Raw genomic sequence first — 19,573 nt, 5'->3', positions numbered from 1 at the left:
ATCTGTTGATCTCCCGGCGTCCAGACGTTACAATTTTATTCCCTATTCTCACACTGGTGTGTCTTGTCCACTGCCAGGTGCCCTCCTCACCTCCCTCCCTCCATTCCCCGCCCCTCCCCGCTCCACCTTTCTCTCCTGTCAACCATCTTCAACCCTTTGTCACTTCACCTCTCAACTTTGAGTTTCTGAGCAGTCCGTCTCTCACTCCGCTCCCCCAGTCACAAGCCAGCCCTCCCACACCTTCCTGCCCATTTCGTACTGGCTATCTCCTCTCTATCTTTCAGTCTAACCGAAATGTCAGCTGTTCTCTCCTGTCCATCGGTGCCTGACCCACTGAGTTCCTCCAGAGCCTTTGTGTGTTAGTGCAGGAAGGGCACAGAATGGAACCTCAAAACTGGGGGACCTTGAATCCAAAAAGAGTGAAGACAGATGTTTGGCCAGCTTTATCTGTCATATGCATCATCGAACGATACGGTGCAAGGACATTCTGCAAGTGTCTCGAATGTGGCACGTCCACTCCACTACTCTCTAACCTGAACCCGTTTGGAATGAGGGGGCACCCAGAGGAAGTCCACACCACCATGGGGAAAACGTACAAACTCCTGGCAATCAGCGGCAGGAACTGAACCTCAATCAATCATCGCTGGCGCAGTAAGACATTTCGCTAACCACTATGGGAAGCAGGGATTTGACGAGTGGAAGGGGGAGCGCGGGAAACGGGGCCCCGTTGAGTGTAAGGGAATGCAGGAGCCCAGAGACTCAGGAGAGAGAGGGGTAGCTTAGTGGGTAGCGTAATGCTTTATGATGCCAGTGAGCCAGGTTCAGTTCCCACCTCTGTCTGTACATTCTCCCCATGACCGCATGGGTTTCCTTCCACTACGTCTGGCTCAGTAGGTTAATTAATCACATGGGTGTAATGAATTGGGCAGCACAGGCCTGGGCGGAAGGGGCCTGTTACCTGGTGATCCAGGTGCAGATCCATTGGGATTTAATTACTTTCTTTCTTTGTCCAGATGAAGGGTCTGGACCAGAAACTCACCTACTTATTCCCATCCATGGACACTGTCTGATCCATTGACTGTCTTCAATGTGCTTATTTTACAGTGGCATGGAGAGACTCCTCTGGTACCTCGCCGTCCTTGTCCTCCTCATGTCCTTGGTGAAGATCTCTTCCGCCGACCTCTGCAAGATCTGTAAGTGCCCCAAGGATGGTGAGAATATAGTTTGGTGCATTAGCAAAGGGCTGTCAGAGATTCCCAGGAACCTACCGCCAGACACCCAAGAACTTTTCCTGCAATACAACAGCATCTCCACCCTCCTCCCGGCAGACTTCCCAGTTGCTAATGGCTGGCCTCTGGGCAGGAACCTCTCCCTCCTTGATCTCAGCCACAACCACTTCACCTCTGTACCAACCCAAGGACTGGAATCCCTGACCCAGCTGAGGAAGCTCTTCCTCAACAGCAACTTCATCTCCTCCTTGGCACCCGGGTGCCTGCAGCCCCTCACCAGCCTGGAGGAGCTGCACCTCAGCAGCAACCCCCTTCACTCGATCGAGCCCGGGGACTTTGCCGGCCTCGGCAACCTCCGGGTACTGATGCTCAGCTTGAATCAAATCACTGCCATTCCCTCCGGTGTCTTCGATGAGCTGAGCCAGCTGGATTTACTTCAGCTGAATGGGAACAGCATCTCGGAGATCCAACCAGGAGCCTTCCAGGGGCTGGGGAATCTGAGCCAGTTGTTTCTCCGAAGTAACAACCTTTCTGTCCTGACTTGGGGATCCTTTGACGGGCTCGACCAACTTCACGTCCTGAGCCTCACGAACAACCAAATCTGTTTGGCTCCTGAGGAGGTCATGAGACATCTCAAAACGCTGAAAAACCTCTACTTGAATAATAATCAACTCACCATCTTCCCTGGGGTTCTCTCTACATTTGAAGGTCTGACCTTGCTGGACATCAGTAGCAATGGGCTCAGCAACCTGCCAGTGAATGCCTTACTTAACCTGACCAGACTGAGGAGACTGGACTTGAGTCTCAACAACCTCACTGGCCTACCTCCCCGAGCCTTCCAGAAGCTTGAGAACCTGACTGTGCTAAACCTGTTCAACAACGCCATCGAGTCACTGCCTGCCAAAGTTTTTGTCGGCCTCCTGAATCTCAAGGAGCTACACCTGGACAACAACCGGATCTCGGCCCTCCCTCCGGAGATCTTTCAGAATCAGTCAGAGCTGAGAGAGCTCCAGCTGGACAACAACCTCCTCACTCAGTTGCCTGAGGGGGTCTTTGACCGGCTAGACCACCTGAGAACTTTGTACCTTGACAACAATCGGCTGGAGTTCATTCCCAAGAAGGTTTTCCGTAGCCTGGGCCTCTTGAGGGAGCTGCAGCTCGACCAGAACCGTATTGCCTTTCTCCCGCGGGAAGTCTTTGCCAGCTTGAAGAACCTCCGCGTGCTCCAGCTCAGCCAGAACCAGATCTCCCATCTTCACCAAAACACCTTTGCGGGTCTGGCCAACCTGAAGGAGCTCCAGCTAAACGGGAACAAGCTGTCCACCCTCCCACTGGGAGTCTTCAAGGAGCTGAGGAAGCTGAAAGAGTTGCATTTGGAAGGGAATTACCTCTCCACGGTCAAGAGCCCTTTGTTCCAGGACTTGCAGAAACTCGAGGTCCTCCAGCTCCAATTCAACCTTCTGCGGTCCCTCCCACCCGACGTCTTCTCAGGGTTACGCAAGCTACAGAAGCTGCTTCTCCACAGGAACCAGCTCCACACCTTGAAGCCCGACACCTTCGCCAGCCAGGGCCACTTGCAGGAGCTTCACCTGGACCGCAACAATCTGTCAGCCCTGCCCGATGCTCTCTTCCGAGATGTCCCCCGGCTCTCTCTCCTGCACCTTGACCACAACAGACTGAGGCAGCTGAGCCCTGGCCTGCTGGTGTCACTCAGGCATCTGGAACAGCTCCACCTGGGGGGGAATCCCTGGATGTGCAGCTGCCCCTCCATCCTCCACCTGAGGGACTGGCTGCAGAGGAACCCCAGGAGGGTGTTTGATACACCGGAGTGCTCGTCCGATCGAACGCCGGTGGCAGCGGTTAAGAATTTTTCCTCCATGCCCACACACTGCTCCTCTGCTGTGAGGGCAGCTCCGTCCACTCTTCCAGCCCTCCTCCTCTGCTCATCACTGCTTTCCCTCAGACTTCCCTTCTTCTGAGGGCAGTCCAGCTCCAGGCGACCTCTGCTCTCCTCTCAGTCCAACACCTTTGTGAAGGTACTGTAAACCCTCAAACCTTCAAGAGATCCCAATCTGCCTCACCCACTTTCCTGTCCTTTGCCCTCGATTTGCCCTTGCTCTTTAGAAATGCACTGAAGTCTTAAATAACTCATCTCCGTAGGCTCTCAGAAACTCACCGTTGAGCTGCCTGGGACATCGGCTCCAGGATCCCCTCTCTGATTCTCTCCAGCCCTCCCTCTCCTGTCAGCAGCTCCTTTAGCACTCCGCCAGTGTCCCAGCTTTAAACTGGCTGATCTAATACCCCACCGTGTGGCTCGGTGTCCTGGTCGTGCCTCTGTGAAGGTGCTCGGAGTGCTTGCAGCTTTTAAAATGCTACGTAAACGCAGGCTGATATTTCTGCTATAGAAACCCTTTATAGGAACACGAGACTGCCTCCAACTTTTGGAATTAACTTCAAAAGATTACAGGCAACATTCTTCTGAATTTCAATCTACTCCTCATCTTTTTTTCTACAGTCCTGCCGAAGGGTCTCGGCCCGAAATGTTGTCTGCACTTTTTTCCCACAGATGCTGCCTGGCCTGCTGAGTTCCTCCAGCACTTTGTGTGTTTTGCTTGGATTTCCAGCATCTGCAGATTTTCTCTTGTTTGTAATTCTGATCCGATGTCTTATGGCCCAATTCACAGCCCACTGGGAGAAAATATTCCACCTAATCTTTATTTAAGATGAAATTACACACCCCTCCCCTCCAATTATGTATTGCCCCCTACACTCTTTTCTGTTTCATTAAGATCAACTCTCATTCTTCTGAATTGGAAAGAGTATACAATAGTTCAAATTGCAGGAAGAGCATCTCATATTACACCTGCGTAGACTACAACCAAAAGGCAAGGACATTGAAATCTTTGCTTTCAGGTAACCTACTCCTCCCTTGTCCCTCTTCTGAATTCTGCCGATCCACCCAGTTCCTCCTATACCCACTCAAGCCCCCGCCTCCCTGTCTCTTTCTACTCCTCCACCCCTCCCTCTACCCGTCATTCACACACTCGTCCCACTGGGTCCCCTCTCCCCACCGCACCCATTCCACACCCCCCCCCCATTTTATTCCACACTCCACCTTCCTCTCATCAAATTCCACCATCAGTCAAAGAAATATTCAGCGAAACACGTGCTTGTGTGTCTGGAGTCAACGTAGCATGCCCACAGCTCACATCCTTGGGGTGTGGGAAGAAACCCGCGAGGCCAAGGGGAGAACGCACAAACACCTTACAGAGAGAGGAGGGATTCAAACCCTAATCTTATGGCCAGGGTGCAGTAGCATTACACCAATTGCTATACTCGCACGTTGCCCACGGTCGCTGACTCCATCCGTCAGTGTTTAGCACTCTTCCATCCGGCTGTTGCTCTTCATCAGCTGAATCCACTCATCGCCTGCCAGCTTCCGCTCGCCTCTTCATATCTCCCCTCTACTCTTTCATTCCAGATGAAGGGTCTTGGCCTGAAATGCCAGCTGTCCATTTCCTTCTGTAGATGCTGCCTGACTGACTGAGTTCCTCCGGCCATTTGTTTCTTTTTGCTCCATAGACCCAACTTGCTCCGTCGATCCAAATAACACAATCCCTTTAACCCTGGCATCAATTTCTCTGAACTGCCCACTCTATGTGCTCTGGGCTTCAGTCCCTTTCCTTCCCAATCCAGCCACAATGTTGACTGTTCATTCGCTCCACAGATGCTGCCTGATCTCTCGAGTTCCTCCAGCAGTTTGGATGTCTTGCTTTATGCGTGGCCCCACCAATACCCTGAACCCTAATTCTCCTACCTTCTCCCTGTAACATTTGACACCCTGACTAATCATGCGTGGCAGGGTGCAGATTAGTCTCCACCAAAGGAGATGTAGGCGCTCTCTCCCTCCGCTAGCCTGCAGGTCACCCTGGGGCAAAGTGTAATGCCAGCTTTGCCCCCCGATCAGGGTCACGTGAAGCCATCGGAGCAGGTGGTGGCTTGAGCGACTGGTACAGATCACGTGTCCTGGTTATATGACCACTGACACAGGCAGACAATCTCTGGACACTATTAATATTTTTCACGAAAATAATCCTGCCAAACAGCTAAAGGATGTTAAAAACTACTTACAGCTATGCTGAGAAGACTTTGCTTTCTTTAAACTTTCAGATTTAACAGTCTGCTGTATTCTTGTTAGCAATTCGCACTCGCCTGCAATGCTGACTCAGAGTTCTGTATGGTTACATGTCGGTATCATGTTTCTGGACCTTGCACTGCAGTCTTGTGGTAAATATTACGCAGTACTCGCTGTTGTTAGGTTTCTTAGAATTAAAATGAGGCTTTTAAGTAACCACAAACCTTGTTGCTGCTTGCTGATTCAGCCTAAAGATCTTCACCTCCACACCAGTTCTTATGAAGGGTCCTAAGTGAGCTGGTTCTGTCACCGCAGATGCTGCATATCCTGCCCAGTGTTCCCAGTTCCACTGGACGGTGTCCCAGAGTGTTTTTATTTCAGAAATTCAGGAACTGCGGCATTATACATTCCCAGATGCCGGCTATTGAAGAAGATCTGGTCAGTACCATAACCCTTCTGGTGGGCCAAAAGGGTTTTGAAACAGTGCACAGCAAGATCCCATGACAAGTTTGGCCCAGTGGTGAGGAGAATCCCCTCACCGCTGTTTACCTGCAGCTCAGATGTTTGGTTTAGTGTGTAAACATGAGATTCTGTAGATGCTGGGAATCTTCAGCAAGACACAAAACGTTGGAGGAGCTCAGCAGGTCAGGCAGGGCAGCATCGATGGAGGGGAATGAAGAGTCCTCGGGACTGGAAAGGAGTGGGACAGAAGCCAGGTGGGGGGAGGGAGTAGCAGGTGAGGGGGAAAGTGGGATGAACTAAGAAGTTGGGAGGTGATAGGTGGAAGGGACAAAGCAGTGAAGGAAAAGGAATGTGATAGGAGATGACAGTGGACCACGGAGGATGAAGGGAACCAGAGGGAGGTGATTCTTACAAGGTGGTTCAGCCCGTGGCACCTCTGCTCGTAGGTACTGCATTGACAAATAGGTGTTACATCTACAGTATTAGGGATCAGTCAGCCGCTCTTTTGGAAACCATGAAATCTTCAAAGGATCAAAGACAGGTTGCGGGAGGCAGCAGTTCTACCTAGCAAAGCAGAAACTAGCTGGGCCAGTGTCGGCAGCATCAATGGAAGAAAATGATATTTCAGGCCACTGCTACCTGGTGTGTCTCATCGCCCTTCTCAAGAATGCATGGAGGATGTTAGCCTCATCCTTCTACTCTGAGGTTTGAACTGATGACTTTCTAACTCAGAAGCAAATGAACAATTTTCAGTGACACAGCTATCATTGGGGTTGTTGATGAGTAACATAATATCACTAGGCAACAGAAGTCTGCGTGGCTCGGTCTGGGGGACTCAATTGGAGTCAGCCGTCCAGGCATAAAAAGCTGCAGGAACTCAGCAGGCTGGGCAGCATCTATAGAGATGAATAAACAGCTGATGTTTCGGGCCAAAACCCCGCTGATTCCCTCCAACATTTTGTGTGTTGCTCTAGATTCCCAGCATCTCCTGTGTCTATGATTCGTTGCTCCACCTGCAAAGTATGGCTACTCTGAATAAATTTTAATTTTCTCTTTGGAGACCTGATGAAGGATCTCAGTGCGAAATGCCAACTGTTTATTCCCCTCCGTAGGTGCTGCCTGACCTGCTGAGTACTTCCAGGTGCGTGTGTGTGTGTGTGTGTGTGTGCGTGTGTGTGTGTGCGTGTGCGCGTGCGTGTGTGTGTGTGTGTGCGCGTGCGTGCGTGCGTGTGTGTGCGTGTGCACGTGTGCGTGTGCGTGTGCGCGTGTGCGCGTGTGCGCGTGTGCGCGTGTGTGTGTGTGTGTGTGCGTGTGCGCGTGTGTGTGTGTGTGTGTGTGTGTGATCGATCTATCCAGGCAGCCAAGTTTCTCTGGATCCCACGCCTCTAAGATTGAAAGAGTACAGAGAAAATTTACAAGGATGTTGCTGGGACTTAAGGACCTGAGATACAGGGAAAGGTTAAATAGGTTAGGTCTTTATTCCCTGGTACATGGAAGAATAAGGGGAGATTTGATAGAGCAATACAGAATCATGAAGGATCTAGATAGGGTAAATGCAAGCAGGCTTTTTCCGCTGAGGTTGGCTAAGACTAGAACTGTAGATTAAGGGTAAAAGTGAAATATTTAAGGGAAACCTGAGAGGTAATTTCTTCACTCAAAGGGAGGTGTGAGTGTGGAACTAGCTGCCAACAGAAGTGATGGATGTGGGTTCAATTGCACCATTTAAGAAAAGTTTGCATTGTACATCGATGGGAGGGGCATGAAGGCTATGATCCAGGCGCAAATTGATGGGATTAGACAGAATAAGACCATAAGACATAGGAGCAGAATTAGGCCATTCAGCCCATTCGGTCTGCTCCACCATTCCATCATGGCTGCTTTAATATCCCACTCAACCTCATGCACCTACCTTCTCGCCATGTCCTTTGATGCCCTGACCGATCAGGAAATGATCAACTTCCATCTTAAATATACCCTCGGACTTGGCCTCCACTGCAGTCTGTGGCAGAACATTCCACAGATTCACCCCCCTCTGGCTAAAAAAAACCTCCTTACCTCTGTTCTAAAAGGTGGCTCCTCAGTTCTGAGTATTTGCCCTCTAGTTCTGGATCCTCCCCCCAGAGGAAACATCCTCTCCACATCTACCTTATCTAGGCCTTTTTACATTTGGTAAGTTCCAGTGAGATCCCCTGCGCTCTTCTAAATTCCAGTGAGTTCAGGCCAAAAGCTGCCAAATACTCCTCAAATGTTAACCCCTTCATTCCTGGAATCATCCTCATGAACCTCCACTGGCCTCTCTCCAATGACAACACGTCCGTTCTGAGATATGGGGCCTAAAACTGTTTACAACACTCCGAGTGCAGCCTAACTTGTGTCTTATAAAGCCTCAGCCTTACCTCCTTGTTTTTATATTCTACTCCCCTTGAAATGAACACCAACGTTGCATCTGCCCTCCTCACCACAGACCCAACCTGCAAATCAACCTTCTGGGAGTACTGCACAAGGACTCCCAAGTCCCTCTGCCCCTCGGATGTTCGAACCTTTTCCCTGTCCTGGTAATAGTCTGTACCCTGAAACCTCATCCTTAATAATGGACACCAGGCTAACTGGTCTATAATTTCCTTTCTTTTGCCTTCTCCCCTCTTAAAGAGTGGAGTGAGATTTGCAATTTTCTATTCCTCTGAGGCCATGCCAGGATCAAGTGATTCTTGAAAGATCACGACCAATGCATCCAATATCTCTTCAGCAACCTCTCTCAGGACTCTGGGATGTAGTCCATCTGGCCCAGGTGACTTATCCACCTTAAGATCTTTGAGTTTGCCTAGCACTTTGTCCTTTGTAATAGCAATGGCGCTCACTCCTTCTCCCTGACACTCAGACCTCTGGCACACTGCTAGTGTTTTCCACAGTGAAGACTGATACAAAGTACTCATTAAGTACCCATTTCTTTGTCCCCCATTACTACTTCACCAGCATCATTTTCCAGTGGTCCTTTTTACTCTTTATTTAACAGAAGAAACTTTTGGTCTCCTGCTTTATATTATCGGCTAGGTTGACCTCGTATTTCATCTTTTCCCTTCTTATAGCTTTTTTAGTTGCCTTTTGTCGTATTTTAAAAGCTTCCCAATCATCCAACTTTTCACTCTCCTTTGCTATCTTATATGCCCTTTCCTTGGCTTGTACGCAGTCCTTAACTTCCCTTGTCAGCCGTGGTTACCTGCCCCTGCCATTTGAGAACTACTACTTCTGTGGGACATATCTATCCTGTACCTTGTGAACAATTCCCAGAAACTTCAGCCTTCTCTGCTCTGCCATCATCCCTGCCAGTATCCTCCACCAATCCACCTGGACAAGCTCCTCTCTCATGCCTCTGTAATTCCCTTTATTCCATTGTGATACTGATACATGTGACTTTGCTTCCCCTTCTCAAAACGCAATATGAATTCAATCTTATTATGATCACTGCCTCCTAAGGATTCCTTGACATTAAGCTCTCTGATAAGATCAGGGTTATCACACAACACCCAATCTAAGATACCTTTACCCTGAATAGGCTCAAGCAAGCTCCTCTAAAAAGACATCTTGTAGGCATTCAACAAACTCCCTCTCTTCCAATCTGACACCAACCTGATTTTCCCAATCCCCTTGTATATCGAAGTGTCCCATTACAGTCGCGTCATTACCCTTATTACATGTCATTTCCAGCTCCCTTTGCAATCTCAATCTCACATCTCACCCTAGAATAACAGTTTGGCATGGATTTGATGGGTGAAGTACTCTATTTCTCATCCACAATGTCATGAGGCTGGCTGTGTGGATTCGGAATTAGCTATCCCACAGAAGGGTGGGGGAGGTCGGTAACAGTGGGGTTCCACAGGGATCTGTTCTGAGATCCTGGTCTTTGTGATTTCCATAAATGATTTGGAAGAGGAAGTGGTTTAGCAAGTTTGTAGGTGACATGAAGGTTGGTGGCTTTACAGAGAGTGTTGAAGATTGCTATCGGCCACATTAGGAAGTGGACAGGATGCAGAGCTGGGCAAAAGAGTGTGAGATGGAAGTTCAATCTGGAAAAGTATGAAATAATACACAATAGAAAATTGAAAGCAGAAAGTCAAGTCAAGTCGCATTTTATTGTCATTTCAACCATACACTGCAGGTACAGTACACATTAAAAGCAAAACAACGTTCCTCCAGGACCCTGGTGCTACATGAAACAACACAAAACTACAGTAGACTATGTGAGACAACTCAAGGCTACACTAGACCACGTAAAACAACACAAAAACTACACTAGACTACAGACCTACACAGGACTACATAAAGTGCACAAAACAGTGCAGAGCAGTACTGTACAATAATAAATAAACAAACAAATAACTAAGTAAAACAATAAGCACAGGAGAGGACAAATTTCAATATAATAATAAATGATGTAGATGTCAGTCCAGTCTCTGGGTATTGAGGAGTCTGATAGCTTGGGGGAAGAAACTGTTACACAGTCTGGTTGTGAGAGCCCGAATGCTTTGGTGCCTTTTCCCAGACGGCAGGAGGGAGAAGAGTTTGTATGATGGGTGCATGGGGTCCTTCATAAGGCTGTTAGCTTTGCAGGTGCAGCGTGTTGTGTAAATGTCTGTAATGGCGGGAAGAGAGATCGCGATGATCTTCTCAGCTGACCTCACTATCCGCTGCAGGGTCTTGCAATCCGAGATGGTGCAATTTCCGAACCAGGCAGTGATGCAGCTGCTCAGGATGTTTCGGTACATCCTCTGTAGAATGTGTTGAGGATGGGGGGGTGGGAGATGGACTTTCCTCAACCTTCGCAGAAAGTAGAGATGCTGATGGGCTTTCTTGGCTTTGGAGCTGGTGTTGAGGGACCAGGTGAGATTCTCCGCCAGGTGAACACCAAGAAATTTGGTGCTCTTAATGATCTCTACTGAGGAGCCGTTGATGTTCAGCGGGGAGTGGTCGCTCCATGCCCTCCTGAAGTCAACAATCATCTTTTGTTAAGGGGAGGGGGGAGGGTTAATATTATTTTTTCTCTTTCTTACTATTTTATCATTACATTTATTCTTTGTAATTTTCTAAAAATTTAATAAATAAATAAAAAAACAATCATCTTTTGTTTTGTTCACGTTCAGAGACAGGTTGTTGGCTCTGCACCAGTCTGTTAGCCGCTGCACCTCCTCTCTGTAAGCTGACTCGTCGTTCTTGCTGATGAGGCCTACCACGGTCATGTCATCGGCGAACTTGATGATGTGGTTCGAGCTGTGTGTTGCAGCACAGTCGTGGGTCAGCAGAGTGAACAGCAGTGGACTGAGCACACAGCCCTGGGGGACCCCGTACTCAGTGTGATGGTGTTGGAGATGCTGCTCCCGATCCGGACTGACTGAGGTCTCCCAGTCAGGAAGTCTAGGATCCAGTTGCAGAGGGAGGTGTTCAGGTCCAGTAGGCTCAGCTTTCCAGTCAGGTGCTGAGGAACGTTTGTGTTGAATGCTGAACTGAAGTCTATGAACAGCATTTGAACGTACGTGTCTTTTTTGTCCAGGTGGGTGAGGGCCAGGTGGAGGGTGGTGGCGATGGGGTCGTCTGTTGAGCGGTTGGGCAGTATGCGAACTGCAGGGGGTCCAGTGAGGGGGGCAGCAGGGTCTTGATGTGCCTCATGACGAGCCTCTCGAAACTTCACAATGATGGATGTGAGCGCAACTTACGATGGGTAGTCGTTGAGGCAGGACACTGAAGACCTCTTCAGCACGGGGACATGGATGTCAGAGTACAAGGTTAATGGGAGTATTCTTAGCAGTGTGGAGGAATGGAGGGATCCTGGGGTCCAGGTCTACAAATTCCTCAAAATTGCTGCAGAAGTTGATAGCGTGGTTAAGATGATGCCTTCATTCAGCCGTAAGGTAACACAGCTTTGTGGAACTGGCCAGCCCACACCTGGAGTTCTCTCCAGCTCTGGCCACCTCACCAAAGGAAGGACGTGAACGTGTTAAAGAGGATGCAAAGCGGATTTACCAGCATGCCACCTGCCTTATGAGAAAAGACTGAGCAATACAGGACTTTTCTTTTTGGAGTGAAAGAGGATGAGAGGTGACAATATAATATGAGAGGCATAGGCAGACAGCCAGCTCCTTTTTCCCAGTGTGGCAATAGCTAATCCATTTAAGGTGCAAGGATGCTCTACGTCAGAGGTAAGTATTTTACACAGAGCAGTGGGTCCTTGGAAAGCACTGTGTGGTGGGGGCTGAGTCCGGGATGTTAACAGCATTGGATAGGTACATTACTCACTTACGCCTGCTGAAATGTAGGGCAGTGATGAAGGTCCTCCATCTCTGTTTGTCCTTGGCCGTCTTTCTATTGTGCCCCAAGTGTGGTCCAGGGTCCTCGTTACCCTCGCACTCTGATGTAGAAGGATTCGGGACAGTTTTTTTGCCCATTCAGGGTTGTTAGCCCTGAGCTGAACCCCTGAACCCAGAGGACCAGTGGACCAGTCTTAGTCTGGCCTCTACCCTGAGACTTGTTTGGCATGGGTGACCCCACCAGGAGCCAGAGCATAAAGCCCTGACTCCAGCCAGCTTAGCTCTCTGAGGCAACCAGGCCTTGAAACCGTGACATGGCCGTGGTCCTCTCGGAGGAGATAGGTACATGGATATCGGAAAATAGGAGGTTATGGGCCGTGCAGGAGGGAACGGTGAGACTGGTTGTGAAGTAAGATTGTACAGGTCAGCACAGCATTGTAGGTGAAAAGGTCTGTGTTGTTCTCCACTCCATGGCCACTTTATTAGGTACACCTGTACACCTGCTCATTAATGCAAATATCTAATCAGCCAATCATGTGGCAGCAACTCATAAAAGCATATGGCATGTTCAAAAGGTTTAGCTGTTGTTCAGACCAAAGATCAGAATGGCGAAAGAAATGTGATCTTATTAACTTTGACCACAGAATGATTGTTGGTGCCAGATGGGGTGGTCTGAGTATTTCGGAAACAGCTGATCTCCTGATGAAACAGTGATTTTCATGTACAACATCAGAGGTTACAGCGGGACATTGATAGGATGCAAAACTGGGCTGAGAAGTGGCAGATGGAGTTCAACCCAGATAAGTGTGAGGTGGTTCATTTTGGTAGGTCAAATATGATGGCAGAATATAGTATTAATGGTAAGACTCTTGGCAGTGTGGAGGATCAGAGGGATCTTGGGGTCCGAGTCCAAAGGACACTCAAAGCTGCTGCACAGATTGACTCTGAGGTTAAGAAGGCGTACGGTATATTGGCCTTCATCAATCGTGGAATTGAATTTAGGAGCCGAGAGGTAATGTTGCAGCTATATAGGACCCTGGCCAGACCCCACTTGGAGTACTGTGCTCAGTTCTGGTTGCCTCACTACAGGAAGGATGTGGAAGCCATAGAAAGGGTGCAGAGGAGATTTACAAGGATGTTGCCTGGATTGGGGAGCATGCCTTATGAGAATAGGTTGAGTGAACTTGGCCTTTTTTCCTTGGAGCGATGGAGGATGAGAGGTGACCTGATAGAGGTGTACAAGATGATGAGAGGCATTGATCATGTGGATAGTCAGAGGCTTTTTCCCAGGGCTGAAATGGCTAGCACGAGAAGGCACAGTTTTAAGGTGCTTGGAAGTAGGCACAGAGGAGATGTCAGGGGTAAGTATTTTACTCAGAGAGTGGTGAGTGTGTGGGATGGGCTGCCAGCGACGGTGGTGGAGGCGGATACGATAGGGTCTTTTAAGAGACTCCTGGACAGGTACACAGAGCTTAGAAAGAGGGCTATGGGTAACTCTAGGTAATTTCTAAAGTTAGGACATGTTTAGCACAGCTTTGTGGGCCGAAGGGCCTGTATGGTGCTGTAGGATTTCTATGTCCTTCTCTGTTTCTGACAGTCTCTAGAGTTTACAAAGAATGGTGCAAAAAACGAACAAAAAATATCCAGTGAGTTGGAGCTCTGTGGGCAAAAATACCTTGTTAATGAGAGAGGTCAGAGGAGACTGGCCAGGCTGATTCAAGTTGACAAGAAGGCGTCAGTAACTCATATAACCATGGGTTACAAAAGTGGTGTACAGGAGTATCTCTAAATGAAGACGTCAGCGCTTGGAGTGGATGGATTTTAGCAGCAGAAGACCATGAATATACACTCAATGGTCACGTTATTAGGTACAGGAGGTATGTAACAAAGAGGCCGTTGAGTGTGTGTTCGATGTTCTATTTCTTCTACCGTATATTGCAAATCAACCTCCTATATCCTGGTAGGGATGGTGGCTGAAATTTCTGGGAATAGTTCACAAGGTGCAAGATAGATATGTCCCACAGAGAAAGAATTTCTTAAATGGCAGGGGTAGGTAACCGTGGCTGACAAGGGAAGTTAAGGACTGCATAAAAGCCAAGGAAAGGCAAAATGAGTGGGTTGAATAATTGTGCAGCTTTTTAAAATACAACAAAAGGCTGTAAAAAGGGAAAAGATTAAATATGAGGGAAGACTAGTCAATAGTATAAAGCAGGATAGCAAGATTTTTATAAAGAGTAAAAAGAAGGTGAGAGTTGATATTGGACCATTGGAGCTGCTGAGTTAGTAATGGGGGGGAGGGGGGGATAAAGAAATGGCAGATGAACTTAATAAGAACTTTGTATCAGTCTTCACTGTGGAAGATACTAGCAGTGTGCCAGAGGTCCGTGAGTGTCAGGGAGCAGGAGTGAGCGCCATTGCTATCACAAAGGAAAATGCACCAGGCAAACTCAAAGGTCTTAAGGTGGATAAGTCACCTGGGCCAGATGGATTACATCCCAGAGTCCTGAGAGAGGTTGCTGAAGAGATAACGGATGCATTGGTCAAGAATCACTTGATTCTGGCAGGACTGGAAGATTGCAAATGTCACTCCACTCTCTACGAAGGGAGGAAGGCAAAAGAAAGGAAATTATAGGCCAGTTAGCCTAACCTCACTGGTTGGGGAAGGGTTGGAGTCTGTTATTAAGGATGAGGTTTTGAGGTACTCCGGAGACTAATGATAAAATGAGTCAAGGTCATTGTGGTTTCTATCAAGGGAAATCTTGCCTGACGAATCTGTTGGAGTTCTTCGAGGAAGTGACAAGCAGGGAGGAGAGGCAGTGGATGTCACTTACTCGATTTTCAGAAGGCGTTTGATAAGGTGCCACACATGAGGCTGCTAACAAGATAAAATCTAGTGGCGTTACAGGAAAGATACTGGCGTGGATAGAGGGATGGCTGGCAGGCAGGAGGCAGCGAGTGGGAATAAAGGGGGCTTTATCTGTTTGGCTGCCAGTGACTAATGGTGTTACTCGGGTCAGTATTGGGACTGCTGCTTTTCACATTGTTTGTCAATGATTTAGATATTTGAATGAATTGATGGCTTTGTGGCAAAGTTTCTGGATGGTACGAGGATAGGTGGAGGGGTAGGTAGTGCTGAGGAAGCAATGTGATTGCAACAGGACTTAGACAAATTAGAAGAATGGGCAAAAACGTGGTAGATGGAATACAGTGTTGGAAAATATATGATGATGCATTTAGCTAAAAGGAAAAATATTGCAGACTATTATCTGAATGGGAAAGAGGTTCAAACATCAGAGGTGCAGAGGGACTTAGGAGTCCTCGTGCAAGACTCCCAGTAGGTTCATTTACAGGTTGAGCCTGTGGTGAAGAAGGCAAATGCAGTACTTGGCATTTATTTCAAGGGGAACAGAATATAAAAACAAGGAGATAATGCTGAGCCTTTATAAGACACTGGTCAGGCCGTCCTCGGAGAATTGTCAACAGTTTTGGGCTCCATATCTCAGAAAGGATGTGTTGTCGTTGGAGAGAGTCCAGAGGAGGTTCATGAGGATGATTCTGGGAATGAAGGGGTTAACATGTGAGGAGTGTTTGGCAGATTTGGGCCTGTACTCACTGGAATTTAGACAAATGTGTGGGGATCTCATTGAAACCTACTGAAGGTTGAAAGGACTAGATAGGGTGGATGTGGAGAGGATGCTTCCTATAGTGGGGGCATCCAGAACTACAGGGCACAGCCTCAACATTGAGGGGCGACCCTTTAGAACAGAGGTAAAGAGGTATTTCTTTAGCCAGAGAGTAGTGAATCTATGGAATGCTCTGCCACAGACTGCGGTGGAGGGCAAGTCCGAGGGTATATTTAAGGCAGAAGTTGATCATTTCCTGATCAGTCAGGGCATCAAAGGATTATGGCGAGGTGTGGGGTTGAGTGGGATTCAGGAGCAGCCCTGATGGAATGGCAGAACAGACTAGATGGGCTGAATGGCCTAATTCTGCTCCTCTGTCTTATGTTTTAAATGTTAATTTTCCACTAATGCACCTTTAATTGTTTTTTTTTCCCCTTTCTAACACTAATTACAGAGGTGTGAAACTGCACTGTGCAATATTTAGGACACAGCCCTGATAGGTGTTGCTAACATGGCAGAGTTACATTTTGGAGCCACACATAACCTACTGTTACCGAGGTGCTAATGAGGTCAGGGCAGAGTATCAGTCTGAACCCAGGAGCTGGCTGTGTTAATCACAATTCTGTATGTCAACAGATTTCTGTATCATGGCATCTCCAAAAAAATGAAATAAATAAATAAAAATTCCCCACAGTGGCATGGTACCATAGCCTGGGGACTGCTTTTATAGGAACATACACAGGGAGTGTAATAGTCAGCACAATTGCTGTACAGCACCAGCGATTAACGATCATACTTTCCCCTGTGATCGAGAGTGTTTCCTCCGGGTGCTGTGTACAATGCCAGCGATGACTGATCACACTTTCCCCTTTGATCGAGTGTGATTCCTCCGGGTGTTGTGCATGGTGCCAGCGATTACCGATCATATTCTCCCCTGTGATCGAGTGTGTTTGTTCCGGGTGTTGTGTACAATGCCAGCGATGACTGATCACACTTTCCCGTGATCGTGTGTGTTTCCTCCGGGTGCTGTGTACAATGCCAGCGATGACTGATCACACTTTCCCCTGCGATCGAGTGTGTTTCCTCCGGGTGCTGTGTACAATGCCAGCGATGACTGATCACACTTTCCCCTGCGATCGAGTGTGTTTCCTCCGGGTGCTGTGTACAATGCCAGCGATGACTGATCACACTTTCCCCTGCGATCGAGTGTGTTTCCTCCGGGTGCTGTGTACAATGCCAGCAATGACTGATCACACTTTCCCCTGCGATCGAGTGTGTTTCCTCCGGGTGCTGTGTACAATGCCAGCGATGACTGATCACACTTTCCCCTGCGATCGAGTGTGTTTCCTCCGGGTGTTGTGTACAATACCAGCGATTACCGATCGCACGTTCCCCTGTGAACACGCGCGTTTCCTTCGGATCCTCCGGTTCTGTAGTTTTCCCAAATAAAACAATGTGAGGCGTTTAATGTTTAAGGAAAACCCTAACAACTGATTTATTGTACTCTGAACCAGAACACGAAAAGCGTGGTAAAAGAGCTTCACGTAACACTTCATCAAGTCGGACCAGCTTTTTAAACTGAACTCCAGCGCAATGTTGGTGGTTGTGAATTGTGGATGGTGGATGTGGATCCAGACATTTCCAGCAATACCACTACCCGAGACAGGCCCTCCCAGAGTTCACTAAACCCATTGTCTGGAGCTCGAGTCCGGTCCTCGAGTCCACTACCCGACACAGGCCCTCCCAGAGATCACTAAACCCATTGTCTGGAGCTGGAGTCCTGTGCTCGAGTCCACTACCCGACACAGGCCCTCCCAGAGTTCACTAAACCCATTGTCTGGAGCTCGAGTCCTGTGCTCGACTGCACTACCCGACACAGGCCCTCCCAGAGTTCACTAAACCCATTGTCTGGAGCTGGAGTCGACTACCCGACACAGGCCCTCCCAGAGTTCACTAAACCCATTGTCTGGAGCTGGAGTCCACTACCCGACACAGGCCCTCCCAGAGTTCACTAAACCCATTGTCTGGAGCTGGAGTCCACTAACCGACACAGACCCTCCCAGAGTTCACTAAACCCATTGTCTGGAGCTGGAGTCGACTACCCGACACAGGCCCTCCCAGAGTTCACTAAACCCATTGTCTGGAGCTGGAGTCGACTACCCGACACAGGGCCTCCCAGAGTTCACTAAACCCATTGTCTGGAGCTCGAGTACTGTGCTCGACTGCACTACCCCACACAGGCCCTCCCAGAGTTCACTAAAACCATTGTCTGGAGCTCGAGTCCTGTGCTTGAGTCCACTACCCCACACAGGCCCTCCCAGAGTTCACTAAACCCATTGTCTGGAGCTGAAGTCCACTACCAGACACAGGCCCTCCCAGAGTTCACTAAACCCAATGTCTGGAGCTCGAGTCCTGTGCTTGAGTCCACTACCCCACACAGGCCCTCCCAGAGTTCACTAAAACCATTGTCTGGAGCTGGAGTCCACTACCCGACACAGGCCCTCCCAGAGTTCACTAAACCCAATGTCTGGAGCTCGAGTCCTGTGCTTGAGTCCACTACCCAACACAGGCCCTCCCAGAGTTCACTAAACCCAATGTCTGGAGCTGGAGTCTTGTGCTCGAGTCCACTACCCGACACAGGCCCTCCCAGAGTTCACTAAACCCAATGTCTGGAGCTGGAGTCCACTACCCGACACAGGCCCTCCCAGAGTTCACTAAACCCATTGACTGGAGCTCGAGTCCTGTGCTCGAGTGCACTACCCCACACAGGCCCTCCCAGAGTTCACTAAACCCATTGTCTGGAGCTGGAGTCCACTACCCCACACAGGCCCTCCCAGAGTTCACTAAACCCATTGTCTGGAGCTGGAGTCCTGTGCTCGAGTCCACTACCCCACACAGGCCCTCCCAGAGTTCACTAAACCCATTGTATGGAGCTGGAGTCCACTAATCGACACAGGCCCTCCCAGAGTTCATTAAACCCATTGTCTGGAGCTGGAGTCCTGTGCTCGAGTCCACTACACGACACAGGCCCTCCCAGAATTCACTAAACCCATTGTCTGGAGCTGGAGTCCTGTGCTCGAGTCCACTACCCGACACAGGCCCTCCCAGAGTTCACTAAACCCATTGTCTGGAGCTCGAGTCCACTACCCGACACAGGCCCTCCCAGAGTTCACTAAACCCATTGTCTGGAGCTCGAGTCCACTACCCGACACAGGTCCTCCCAGAGTTCACTAAACCCATTGTCTGGAGCTGGAGTCCTGTGCTCGAGTCCACTACCCGACACAGGCCCTCCCAGAGTTCACTAAACCCATTGTCTGGAGCTCGAGTCCTGTGCTCGAGTGCACTAAACGACACAGGCCCTCCCAGAGTTCACTAAACCCATTGTCTGGAGCTCGAGTCCAGTGCTTGAGTTCACTACCCCACACAGGCCCTCCCAGAGATCACTAAACCCATTGTCTGGAGCTCGAGTCCTGTGCTTGAGTCCACTACCCCATACAGGCCCTCCCAGAGTTCACTAAACCCATTGTCTGGAGCTGGAGTCCACTACCCGACACAGGCCCTCCCAGAGTTCACTAAACCCATTGTCTGGAGCTGGAGTCCACTACCCGACACAGGCCCTCACAGAGTTCACTAAACCCATTGTCTGGAGCTCGAGTCCTGTGCTCGAGTGCACTACCCCACACAGGCCCTCCCAGAGTTTACTAAACCCATTGTCTGGAGCTGGAGTCCACTACCCGACACAGGCCCTCCCAGATTTCACTAAACCCATTGTCTGGAGCTTGAGTCCACTACCCGAAACAGGCCCTTCCAGAGTTCACTAAACCC

The 19,573-nt window shown here is 49.1% G+C and overlaps 1 protein-coding gene across 1 annotated transcript; it reads left to right on the top strand.

The window, feature by feature from the left end:
* The first annotated feature begins 804 nt into the window (after positions 1–804).
* Positions 805–6,537, top strand: LOC140724108 (uncharacterized). Its single transcript, XM_073038589.1, has 3 exons — positions 805–824; positions 1,363–3,088; positions 6,313–6,537. Exons 1-3 carry the CDS (start codon positions 805–807, stop codon positions 6,535–6,537), a joined length of 1,971 nt encoding a protein of 656 aa, XP_072894690.1.
* The last annotated feature ends 13,036 nt before the right edge of the window (positions 6,538–19,573 follow it).

This window comes from Hemitrygon akajei, unplaced genomic scaffold (assembly GCF_048418815.1).
Source record: "Hemitrygon akajei unplaced genomic scaffold, sHemAka1.3 Scf000162, whole genome shotgun sequence".
In the NCBI taxonomy this organism is placed as follows: Eukaryota; Metazoa; Chordata; class Chondrichthyes; order Myliobatiformes; family Dasyatidae; genus Hemitrygon; species Hemitrygon akajei.
The sequence above is the reverse complement of the archived record's forward strand: the minus strand, read 5'-3'. Positions and strand labels throughout refer to the sequence as shown.

Bases quoted from the DNA above. Each gene is read 5' to 3' on its own strand.
- LOC140724108 (XM_073038589.1), top strand. From the start codon at position 805: ATGCCAGTGAGCCAGGTTCA. The intron at 825-1,362 runs GTTCCCACCTCT...GCCTCTGGGCAG, and splicing joins ATGCCAGTGAGCCAGGTTCA to GAACCTCTCCCTCCTTGATC. The intron at 3,089-6,312 runs GTTAAGAATTTT...CTACAGTATTAG, and splicing joins ATCGAACGCCGGTGGCAGCG to GGATCAGTCAGCCGCTCTTT.